The 13,181-nt window shown below is 34.2% G+C and overlaps 1 protein-coding gene across 9 annotated transcripts in view; it reads left to right on the plus strand.

Annotated features, from left to right (window-relative positions):
• The window catches only part of LOC122280794 (molybdenum cofactor sulfurase), a 59,382-nt gene extending 46,486 nt beyond the window's left edge, over positions 1-12,896 (plus strand). For 8 of the 9 annotated variants that reach the window (XM_043091821.1, XM_043091822.1, XM_043091824.1 and 5 more), the window contains 7 exons: positions 5,118-5,225; positions 6,922-6,986; positions 8,659-8,813; positions 9,815-10,041; positions 11,427-11,563; positions 12,187-12,297; positions 12,390-12,896. In XM_043091821.1, coding sequence (XP_042947755.1) covers positions 5,118-5,225; positions 6,922-6,986; positions 8,659-8,813; positions 9,815-10,041; positions 11,427-11,563; positions 12,187-12,297; positions 12,390-12,500 — 914 coding nt within the window. In that variant the 3' untranslated portion in view covers positions 12,501-12,896. The remainder of the gene's footprint in view (positions 1-5,117; positions 5,226-6,921; positions 6,987-8,658; positions 8,814-9,814; positions 10,042-11,426; positions 11,564-12,186; positions 12,298-12,389) is intronic. The other variant, XM_043091823.1, reaches the window with a different exon arrangement.
• Positions 12,897-13,181: the final 285 nt, after the last annotated feature.

Below are 13,181 nucleotides of genomic sequence, written 5' to 3' on the forward strand. Positions count from 1 at the left end.
ATTAGAAAATTTACAGTACACATGCAATTATATGATCATACTAATTACCTCTTAGCGCTGCTTTCACAATCTCATGTTGTAGCTCGTAACCTATACGAGGCACTAATCATTACGAACTTTTCTAGAAGAATGTGTTGTAGCATTCTAAATACTTAAATATAATACCAAAAGGATAATTTAATAAATATTCAAATATAAACAGATTACATAAAATAATATAATTCCAAAACTCATAGCATAATACTTAATATTCTGTGTAAACATATATCTTAATAATTTTATAAAAGTTAGTTAAAGGTCAATTGGAATATTAACTAAGATAATAAGCTGAAACAAAATAAAAGAATACTTTAAAATATGCTTAAAAGCCCTTAAAAAAAAAAAAACCATTTAAAGTTACTAGAACAGTTTCTGTAAATACAACCAGCCCATTAAAATAATCAAGCCCACAAGAAATCAACTCACTTAACTATTAAGATATAATTCTGAAATATACTAGAATCAAGCCCAATTTAAAACAGACACAGCCCAAGTTTAAAATTAACTCCAGCCATAAAGCAAAGCCCATGTAAATAAAAACACCTTTAAATCCCATTAAGTCATATACCCTTAAAAAGCTGGAAGTATAATTGGCTTTTTGGAAACTCAACAGCAAAGTTTCATGGGCACAAAAGGAACTTCACCATCAATGAGATCTAGAGACTTCTTACTGCAGTTAAAAGATAAGGTTTGGTGCTACAAGACAAACACTCATGGGGTATTTTTGGAATTAACTCAAAACAACATGGATATTTTGAGAAAAACAGAAATAAACCATAAAAGGAGACCCCATGTTTTTCCAGCCTTTGGAGTTCTAGAAATAAATTATGTGTTTAAGGAAGTGGGCGTTGGGCTTAATTTTTTCCAGTCAGTTTGTAGAACTCCAAAGGCTGGAAAAAAACAGATGAAAGTAAAAGGCAGCATGTGATATCAGTGAGAATACAGCAGATGAAAAGTAATGGTGCGAGGCAAGAGAGAGAGAGAGATCCTGCCAGGAACTTACTGAAAATGGTTGGCGGTGGCTGGAAAAATGAGGGAGCTGCACAAGTAAGTTTCTCTATGTGTCAACTGGATTTTCTTGTGTTTAAAACTGAAGGTCCTGAGGGATTTTTCTTTTATAGTGAGGAAGAGGGAGATGCCATGAGTCTTGAGGATAAATTGGATAAGGTATAGAGTTGAGAGTTTGAATTCAACTAAACTTCGGAGAACTACTCCCACGAGGAAAGAAAAACTGAAAGGATGAGAGTTTTGAAGTGTTTGAATAAATAGTTTTCTGATTAGGAAAATCAAACACAGAATAAAAAGGGACTTATAGTTATCAAGATGAATCCTATTCAAAACCAAATTACTACCCAAAAATAATATGAATAATAATAATAATAATAAATCATACTTTTGGGATTGGATGTTACAATGTCCTTGGGGGTAAGGTTTCTACTTTACCCATGACCTATCTTAGCCTTCCCCTAAGAGCTCCCTTTAAAGTCAAAGCCCCTTGGGATGGTATTATTGAGAAGATGAAGCATTGTCTTTGTAATAACCCAAGTTAAACTCAAGTTACATCTAGGCTTACAATCTAAAAGAACTAGCAAATGTTTCTATTGGAGCCTTTGAAATCATTATAAACGGAACAAATTTCTATCTCCCAAGCAATGTAGGATTCTATCGCCACTGCCTGGACTTCATTCGAGGTCTAGGTGGCATGCTCAAGTCCCACCCTTTTGACTGGGATTGCTCTGATACCATTTCTAGTGACCTAAGAGAAGCCCAATCCATATTTAGGCATATACTTTTAAAGACTAATCCATGTTACAATTGAAGCCTCTTGAAACCATTATAAAGGGTAAAAACACCCTACCATGCAATGTAGGATCCCGTTCACAACTTCTTATCTCAAGCCAAGGTATTATAGTCTAGTTGGCTGGATATTTATGTAGATGTAGTAGAAGTATGTTGATTAAGAGCACACTCCAGTTTGCCTTTCTATAGCATGTGAGAGCATAAGATTTCATTTCTTATGTAGAGGAGCATAAGTTCCATCTTGTGAAGTGGCCAAAGGTGTGTTTGCCAGCTGCCGAAGATGGGTTGTGAGTGAGAAACTCAATTTTCTTTAAAAGAGCTATTACAAAGGTGATATACCTGTGAGAAAGAGAGCCTCTAGCCGGTGTAGACACTAGGTATGGGATGATCTTTGATGGGTACAGGTAAGGGGATTTCTTCCACTTTACTTGATAATTCAATGGTTAGGGCTTCCAGACTCGTTTTGGAATGATGTGTGGTATGGTGGTCAATCTTTAAGAAGTACATTCCTTAAGTTATTGAAGATCACTTGTAATAAGGAGTCTTATGTGATGGATCATTGTCATCCACTGCATAGCTCTACTTACGGGTGTGTATCTTCTGTCAGGAAGGCTATTGACCTAGAGGTAGATGTCTTCTTATCTTTCTTTGACCAGGTAGTATTTGGGTAGGGTAGGAAGTAATGGCAAAAATATAATGGTTTAGGGCCCATCTAGAAAATGAGTATTCGGAGCAAAGTCATTTTACAATTTGTTTTCTATTCATAACAACGCTTCTTTCCAAAGTTTTGAATTCTATTCTGGTGATCATTCTAGTTTAGGCACTAGAATGGAATATTTCAATAGCAGTACGTTCCAGTGTACCATTTCAGAATTATCTTTGTTTATAAATATATATATATATACACGTGTATGTGTATCATGCATGTATTTATATATAAGAATTGAAAATTTATAAAAGGAATAGAAATTAAATCTATAAAAAGGGAATGTAAAGATTTTGGTGTTAAAAGATAAAATTATAAAAAATAAAAAATAAAAATAAAAAAACCACAAACTGGAGTTGAGACACACAAAAGAAGCAAAGACAAATATAAAAAATAAAAGAGCTAAGAAAGTATTAAAATAATGGGATGAGAGAGAGAGAGAGAGAGAATGAGGGGACATACTTAAAGTTACAAAAATTTAACAATATAGAAATGCTGTCAAATTAATAATTTATAGAATTGCCATTTGGATTTCAAAATTACAAAAATGCCATCCTGATTCAAAATTTTCACAATTGTCATCCATAATGGAATGCAAATTCCGGCCGGAATGACCAGAATAGGCCAAAACGGACTGGAATCTAGAGGGAAATGGAACAAGTAGGTATAGTGGACCGGTTACTACATTGGAATGGAAAATTCCAGCCAGAACAGAATGGGAAATTCCTGTCAGAACATAACAGAAAATTCCGGCTGGAATGGTATAGAATACAAAACAATGCTCCTTTCCCTTGGAAGCTAATTGAGAAAAATAAGCCTCCTAGAGTTACTTTCTTATCTTAGACATTGGCTTTAGGGAACATTCTTACCTTGAAAAATTTGAGGAAGTTGGGTGTAATAACGGACAAACGGTGTTACATGTATAGGAAGAGTGGGGAATCAGTGGATCACCTTCTTCTATACTGTGAGGTTGGTACCTTCTATGGAACATGGTTTTGGCCTCTTTGGGATAGATTGGGTTATGTTGTCTCACATTATGAATCTATTACATGTTGCAAATGGTAGTTTGGTAGCCATCAATGTGCACTACTGTCGAGGATGACCCTGTCATACTTGTTGTCGTGTCTGTGGAGTAAAAAGAAATGACCACAGTTTCGAGGAGTATGAGAAATTGCTGCGGAGCTCAATCTGTCTTTCTTGACAGCCTTTTTCATTGGATTGTGGTCCAGTTTAGTGCTACATTTTATATTTCTACTTTTCAAGAAATTTTATCACTTTTCTCCTTCTGCTAGTTTGGTGGCTCTTATGGATATTTCCTCTGTATGAATATCCTCTGTATGGAGATAACACGTTCTTTAATAAAATTTACCATATAAAATAAAAAATCATAAATAAAAAAATAAAATAAAATTTACCGTATAAAAAGAAATGAGGTGATATTTAAAGAGCTTAATAAAATTTACCTTAGGTATCAAAAAGCAAATGAGGTGATAGCCAATTGTTGGGTAGCATGGGCACACATTTTCATATTAAGAACTTGGAGTCATTTTTGGCTTATGTATTTATCACATGTTATGTACTTTTCTATTACATAAGTACAAATGATTGCTCACTCAAGCATACTTTTTGCTCACATCCAAATAAAATTCACTTTTAATATCTTCTAGTAAAATCTAGTGTTTATTTGACTTATGTGTCCACAATATTGATACACAAGTGTAGCTTCCTGAGATATTAGTTGAGACTTTGTTCTTGGACACCTGGTGCCAGTTAAAAAAAAATTAAAAAAAACTTTGAAAAGTCATTTAGTGATTTGGTTGCAGAAAATTTGAAGATTTTCCCGTCAAAGGGGTAATTTAAGAAATAGAAAGTTTTACATTGGGTTTTTCAAACCTGACATGTTGACCCTTTGGCTTTTCAAATTTTACTTCTTGGGCTATAATAAGTACTAATATTAAGGGGCGGGGACTACAGCTTTGTTTGTGTCCCTGATTTATACTTTGTTTTAATGAAAATCCTCGTCTTTGTTAGTTGTTGGTGCTGTCATCAATTTTGCACTACTTATTCCTTCTCACCATTTTATTTCTTATTTCTGCCAATGGTATTTATATAACTGATGCATAAGCAAGCAATGCAGCTTTTTTTTTTTTAATACTCTTAGTGCCTGTTTGGGATTGCAGTAGGAAACAGAGCTTTCTATATTAGAGTTTTTCATTGTAGAGATTTGCTTTAAAAGCTGTTTACTGTTTGGTAAACATGTACCTAAAAGCGCTTTTAAAGTTAATTGTGGCAGTTTTTCAAAAATTTAGTGTTATCTCTAGGAGCTTTTCAACAAAAGCTTCAATTTGGTGCTTTTAAAAAAGTGGACTTTTTTAGTTGCTTAAATCACTTTTTATGAATTTATCAAGCATACATTTTTTCTTTAAAAGAACTTTTAGGCTATTAAAAGCACTTTGTAAGTGCCCCCAAAATCAAATCCAAATGGGCACTTACTGTTGATTCTAATGGACAGAAACACCATGCTACTTAATGCATCATCCAGTGTTTCTGACATCTGCATTATAAATTTCAGGTCCTAGAAAACTCTTAGCTGGTGGTGTCTTCCTCAAGTCCATTACCATCTACCCAATAAAATCATGTGCAGGATTCAGTGCAGCAAGTTGGCCTCTGAGCAGCACTGGTACTAGACACTATAAGAATTCTTCCTTTGTTGATTTATGTGCGATACACCATTGATTTCTTCATATTAATACTAAGTTTGACTGATGGGATATCATTTACTTATTTTTTCATGTATGGTAAAGCCACTTGTTGAGTACCATGGGTTTTTATACCTCAATGAACAACTTGGGGATAACATAGGTTTTACAAATGGGAGCTATGCATTAAGGGGAAATGACATATTTGATTTTATTGCTAACTTGTATATCATTTACATTAATTTCTATCCATTTGTCACTGCTAACTGTGAAGTCTTTTAATGCTCACACATCACTTTGGAATTTGATGATAATCAGGCAGTATAAATTTTCTGCAAATTGTGCATCATACAGGTTGTGTAGTGAAATATTATGCATTTATACAGTTGCAGTACTCACCTTTTATTTCTGGTATTCAACATTTTAGATCCATATTTGTTATAGTTCATAGCATCCTCTTTCACCGACTCGAGCAAGAAGAAAATCCTTTATGAGAACCACCCTGAGGGAGCTGTTTTCCCATTCATTTCCTTCAGTACCCTCAGGTACTTCATTTCCTCAGCTGTCCACTTCAACCAGCCACTGTCTTCGGACTCAATGAAGAAAATGGGATTCCTTGAACTCCTCATAGAACTGGACTATATCTTCTTTAACCTCCAACTTTGAGAATACCACCATTAAAAGTGACAAAAGAGAATGGCTTTCAAATCTTTCCAGAGCTCCTAATCTTGGACTGAATAAGAATGGAATGTTGTAGTAAAGAAACACTGTCCTAGCAGATTTATACAGTCAGATTGATCTTATTTTAAAACCAAACTATAATTAATTATAAGACCACCAATCTCTTCCCAATCTATTTCAGGGTGTGGTATTTCAGTTCTTTGAAATCTTTAGTATGTATACGCGTCTGATACACTGGTATTTGTGTAAATAGGTATTAGTTTTTTGAAAATTCCAAATACTAATTCTCTTTTCATTTCTTTTTGTAAATGTATCCAGCACTTATTTGACAGACTTCTATTTGTGTGAAGTATTTCCTCTATGTAAAGTGTGGATGTGTGTAATAGGGGGTTTAAGACGTATTTGACACTTTCAGTGTTGATACCTTTTTTTAATGAATAGTTCCTTGCTTTATTTATCTACAACCTCGTTTGTTTACCCAAACCTAAACTATCTCATCTTATCATTACAACTTTTTCAAATCTCCATATAAAATATAATAAACAATTCAACTTTTTCAAATCCCAAAACAAAATTAATATTAAAAAATTATATTATAACAATATTTTATTCGACTTTCAACAAAACATCTCATCTCATCTGAGCTGTGTAACCAAACGAGGCCTAAAAATTGAGAGCTTATATATTTAAAAAAAAAAAAAAATTATATTTGAGGATTTGATGCAGCTGTTTTTTTGTTTGTCTATGTTTGTGTGTGTGTGTTACTGTGTACATGTATGTTTATGCATATTTTTATCATGTTTATGCCATAAAGGTAAAAATGTAATGTATATCTCTATCTTAATCCTTTAGCATTCATATATCAATGGGCATACCATTTCTGTGTTTCATGGTTTGAAATGAGCATTTTGGCTTTGGTATCCATTACTGTTGTTAAGTTACTATGCAATTAGTTTGAGCAATATTTTCAGCTGTACATCTGTGAATTTTGAGCAGGTCTGCAATATGATCGTGAATGGCTTCTTAAAAGCTTAACTGGTGATATTCTTACACAGAAGAAGGTAATTTTTTTTATCTTTTAGTGGGTATATGGTTTTATATATAGCTAGTTTCAAACAAGCAATATCAAAGGCGATTGGTGACCTTGAGGTGCCTAGTCCTTGTATTGCCCCCCTGGGCCAGGAATGACATGATAGAAAGTTATCACCTGAGTGAATTAAGACACCAGTTCGTAACTATAGGCTGTTCACACAGAATATTCAAACTTAAGTATAACGGAATAAACTAATTCAATGTTCTTTTATAGAACGAGCTGAAGTTTCTTTATAATTTAATTGAAGTGAAAAATCAAAAGACGCGTACTTATAAATTATATATGTTTTAGATTACAGGTGGGGGAAAATTGGACATTTTAATAGGTCTTGAAGAACAATACCATCAAATTGTATTGAGATTTTTACAATGGAGTTAAGAGAGTGAAATACCACTTGTGGTGTGGTCTTGTGAGGAGAGGGGGATTGAGAGGAAAATGCACAAAAAAGCAGGGGTTAGTTACCCGGTAATCGTCCCAATAAAAGGATCTTCAAGTTTTGGCTGTTGTTATGGTTCTTTTCGTAGTTATTTTTTGGCTATTGGTTTAGTGGAGGCATCAACACCACTTTCTGAGTGGACAAAACTATCCTCCTATCGAACCATAAACAGCCATTCAATGGGGGACTATATTCAGCTGCAAAATAAGGGGGATTTTCTGGAGGCCCTTGCCTCGTGCACCTGAAAATTCTCATGTTCTTAACTTGCTTAAACCTCCACCTATGTATTTTAAGAGGTCTAAGGGTCGGTTTGGCAAACAATTGTTCTCAAGTATTCTCAGATATTATCATATATTTCCTTGCCAAATATCACTCAAACACAAAACATTTTCAACATTTTTATCTAATCATTACAACTGTCCCAAACTCCCACAAAAAAAAAAAAAAAAAAAAACACAAAAGACAATACTACATTTTTTTCAAAACAAAAATAATATTAAAAATAATATTTAAACTATTTTTTAACTTTCTATTATTTTTATTCAACTTTTTCTCTTTCCTTTCCCAAAACCCAATAAAACATATTAACTCAAACCATTTCACTACTATTTACAGATATACTAAAATATTTTAAGTATCCAAACAGGCCCCAGGTGTCTAAAGATGTATTTAGCATCTATATCATTAGCATAATTTATATGTAGATAGTGACAGCGCATTTGGAGGTTATCGAAGTGTTGCTCACAATTATTCTTATTATTAATTATTTTTGTTACATCAAGCTACTGAATTGACAGAAAGAAATGGTATATTTCCCCAGTTTTCTGTCATGCACTGAATTCTAAGTCCACGAGTTCTGTGAACAAGATTGTCTCATGTATGCCATGTTTTTTATTTCAGTTATGTAGCACTTGACCTCATGTATGGGCTGGCCTTCACCTTTTGTGCTCGTTGAAGCTTGTCGGTGAACATTAATGACTTAGTTTTAGATGAAAGATCTCATCTTTATTGACATGTTGAACTGGAAAATCTGGGTAGGATAGAATGATGCTATTAGGGTTGTCATCCCGCATTGCGCATTGTTAGATATTCCATCAAAAGTAATTGTTGTTTGACATTTAATAATTATTTACTTGAAAGATTTCAATTCCTCATTGCTCGATATTTCAGATTAAATTTTAATCTGTATGACTTGGTTTTTTAGGTTCCTGAAATGTGCCTTATAAGTACTTCAATTGACCTCCATCAAGGAATACTGTTTGTAGAGTCACCACGTTGCAAAGAGAGACTGCAGATTAACTTTAAATCAAATACATGTAATGGTAGTACTGGAGAAGACTTTCATATACACGGCCAGAGGTGAGATATGATATACATGCTAGTTATATTTCCTATTTCTAGTTGAATTAAAAAGCAATTATGACAAGCATGGGTTTCTTAATCCAAGCACTTTCCTGATCCAAAAACTTTTCTAATCCAACCAGTTTCCTAATCTGGCAACTTTGCCATCTGAACTAGTTTCCTAATCTGGACAAAGTTGAATTTCCTTTTAACCTTCAATTTAATATTATTAAAAAAAAAAAAAAAAAAAAAAAACTCCTCTGAAATTCCTGATGACCTTGTCAGGGCCATGTTACATAATGCTCCAAAATCACATGGTAGACCAAGTGGCTATGATTTCAAATGTAATGACCCAGAAGAAGCTCTAAGGTCAACTCTGATACTAGTTGTAACAACCCACGGAAAGTCTCAGCCACATCTGAGCTTATACCTGAAAATGATTAGTAATGGTTCCGATTAGTACTCTTAGGAATCATTATAAGGCCAGAGAATGCACTTTTATTATACTCATTCTCCTCATATTTCTCCCACCCAATGTAGGACTTAGTGAGGCATTACAAGTTTTAGAGGCTACTGAAAAATCCAAATGATGTAGGGAAAATAATTTCTTGAAATTCTCAATCATACAACCTTGTTCATTGATGTGCAATATGGCAAGTGCATAATGACAGAGTTGCCATATAAAGTTCTAGGTTTTCAGTTTATTGTCCGTCCTGAAACTTGCTAATAGTATATTTCTATTTACACACCTTACCATATTAGGGTTACCCGTGTTGAAATCTTAGATTTTACCTATCTCATTTTAAAACCAAAAAAAAATTAAAATGAAATATAAAAACGATCCTTTGAATTTTATGATTGTTTTGAAATATATTTGAAGTCTCACACATTCATACAATCCTATTTTAAATACAGTGGTTTTTCTGAAAATTGTATAAAACATGCATTCAATTCCTTTTATACATTGTCTTCATCATATTAAGTTCTCACAGTTGCAATTAAATTGTTGTGTTGGTTAGATATGAAGGCCGGAGTTACAACAACGAAGTAAATATTTGGTTTAGCCAAGCAGTTGGTCAACCTTGCTGTCTGTTGCGGTGTTCAATGTCCAATTATTACTTGAATAATAGCAGATGTGTGGGAATGCGTAGAGATGTCCAGAGCAGATTGAATTTTGTCAATGAAGCACAATTCTTATTAATATCCAAGGAGAGCGTATCTGACCTCAATGACAGGATAAGCTCAAGTATGTATTTGTATTGTATTGACTGTTGTACGAGTCAATTAAATCTGTTACCTTCTAGCTTTCTTTGAAAATGCTCCTTTTTTTGGCACACCTAGGATGCTTAGAAATTACTTGAGGATATATAATATATGGACCTTCCCTTGGAAGTATTGCATTAGTCATTCAATCTAGAAAAACTCGTACCCTGAATTTTATAGAGTATGAAACCTCTTACTATAGATTAGAAGTTATATCAAGTATTTTAAAAGTTGGTTAGGACCGAGCCAAGATCAGGCAAAAGTTGGATTAGCAGAAAATATTTTTTATAGGTAAATTGAAATTTTATTAAGTCAAGTAAATAGGCATTGCCCAAGTACACAGGGAAGTACATGAAAAAGAACACCTAGTTACAAGTTAGGTTCCAAAAATGATACAAAAAGCTTAAAGACTAGATTCATTGAATTCAATAACAGAAGCCCAAAGAAGTAAGGTATGGAAAAAGAAACTTCCAAGTTCATCCAAAGAACGCTCCCTATCTTCAAAACTCCGGTCATTCCTTTCAAGCCAAATGCACCACAGGAGACATAAAAGGAATCATTCTCCATACAGCAGCCACATGGAGGTTGCCTTGAAGATCTTTCCAACAAGCAAAAAGATCCACCACCCTCCTAGGCATTGCCAATGCAAGTCCAGTCCTGCTAACAATCTTGTCCTAACACCCTCCTTGCCACCACGCAGTGCGATAATAAATGATTCACAAATTCACTACTTTTTTTACATGTAGCACCAATATATATCAATAAGTCCACACTTTCTCAAGTTTTCCACAGTCAAGATTTTCCCAAGAGAGGCAGTCCAGCCGGAAAAAAGCTATTTGGAAGGCACCTTACTCCAAATGCATTTCCAAGGAAAAAGAATATGGCTTTGATATGACTAAACTTGTAGAATGATCGAACAGTGAACTTATTTCCATTATGCCTACAAAGCATCCTGTCTACCTCAAAGCTAACAATGCTCAAAATGTATAACAAGCTGAAAAACTCAGAAATAGCTCCAATTTCCCAATCCTAGGCAGCTCTGAGAAAACAAACATTCCACTGAGAAGAACCATTAGAGCTGTCCAGAAGATCTAACACTGAAGCCCTCCTAATCAAGAGCAATCTAGGAAAAGGAAGAAAACACGTTCTTGAGGGTGAGATAACTGCAACAAGTATCATGCCAAAGTCTGATCCTGGATCCGGTAACCCCCTGATGCACTGAAATTGTTCATAAGACTGAGCTGTATAAGAGAGTACTAAAATTTGAGCCATAGAAAATTCTCCATAGCTGGACTTTTTCTATATTTGGAACTTTTGTATCATTTGGTGCTTAGAAATATTTTTGAATTGTTATACATACGGTTGCAGACATGAAAAACAGTGCTCTTGGGGTTGCAGTTCAAGTCAACCCAATGAGATTTCGGCCCAATCTTGTCATATCTGGAGGTGAACCATATGCCGAAGATGGATGGAGAACTCTTAAAATTGGAGACAACTGTTTTACGGTAAGTTCTTGTAACTTTGAACCATAACCATAGTGTGTTCTAACAGAGAGAACAAAGAGTTGGCTAATTCCTGTCATAAGTGAAACTTTAGCCTTGTTATGTTGTTCAGCATTAAAGATGTAATCTCATCTTTCCATACCTTCTTCACTTACACAATGCTTTTTTATTTTTTTATTTTTTTTATTTTTTATTTTACTTATACAATGCTTGTTGCATGCAATGTAATAAATTTGTAGCATCCATTCCAACCATTATTGAATATTTATTTGTATATTTCCACAATCTTGCTCACATTTTGTAGTGTTTACTTGCTGCATACATCATTAAAAGTTGATATAAAGCTTTTCAAGTTTTATTGGTGGTGAATGTTTTGGCCTCATTTTTTAATTCTTCTAGCAGGAAAAGGGAACAAAAATATTGTTGATGGGAAACTATTTGTTGCTATAAACCTCATAATGCTAATAATATCGTTATATCTTAAAAAATGAGTACAAGGAACCTTATGAAGCCAAAAATAATTGTATTCAAAATCATATATACTTGATTGTCAGAAGGAATATGAAGAGTGTGCACTTTTCAGATTCATAAGCTTTTCATTGGTCATCCCTGCCTCTTTTTCGCAGTCACAGGGTGGATGCAACCGCTGCCAGATGATTAATCTTGTTAATGAAGGTGGACAAATGCAGAAGTCAAATGAGCCTTTGGCTACTTTAGCATCATATAGGAGAGTGAAGGTCAGCCAGAATAGATATTTGAATTTTGATACTTGTTTGATTTTTTTTCTCTATTCTTAGCGCACGTAACATTGAACTTTACATTGGGGCAGGGGAAGATTCTATTTGGGATTCTGCTGAGATACGAGACTGCGGATGAAGTAGAGCAGGAAACTAATTCATGGCTTCAAGTAGGACAGGAAATACATCCAAATTCCTTTTAAGTTTGAAGAATAAGCGTGAAAGGTGTATCCGTGCTATCTGACAGGGGTGTTACTGATCTGTTTTGTGAACTTTATGAGGGCATTAACAGTTATATCCACAAATCTAAGCAGGTGTATACAGAAAATTGCAGAAAAATACGAGGCAAACGTTGGAAATAGAATACTCGTCCTATGTAGAAATTATTCAAATAAAGTATTCAAGTTTATACAGTACATTCATTCTTAAGCCAGTTACAGTCTCCTAGGCGAATGGGATAGAGGATTATATTCTTTTAAACTTCATAGTGCAATAGTGGCTCTAGTTACATCTCTGAATTATCCACACCCAAGGTTTATACAAAATAGCTTATTTGAACATAGTTGCCAAATGAAGCCTCTGTATTTCATGTGGATTCATGCCCTACAGAATCAGCTTTCAGCATTTATTTATTTATTTTTAAATGTTTCCTTTTCCCAAGAGAAATGGCAAGCCATTTATATTTAATCTTAATCTAAATCTAAATGGATCGATAATCAGTTTGGTACTCCTCCAAATGTTGGTTATGATTTCTTAAATCTCAATCACCCATCCCATTTCTTTCTTTGTATAGTGGAAGCCACCCTCGGCATTATTACATTAAAACTCAATATCAGAGCTAGGCCATGGCTCAAACATAACTTGTGGGAGCCTTCGTGGCTTTT

This window comes from Carya illinoinensis, chromosome 11 (genome assembly GCF_018687715.1).
Source record: "Carya illinoinensis cultivar Pawnee chromosome 11, C.illinoinensisPawnee_v1, whole genome shotgun sequence".
In the NCBI taxonomy this organism is placed as follows: Eukaryota; Viridiplantae; Streptophyta; class Magnoliopsida; order Fagales; family Juglandaceae; genus Carya; species Carya illinoinensis.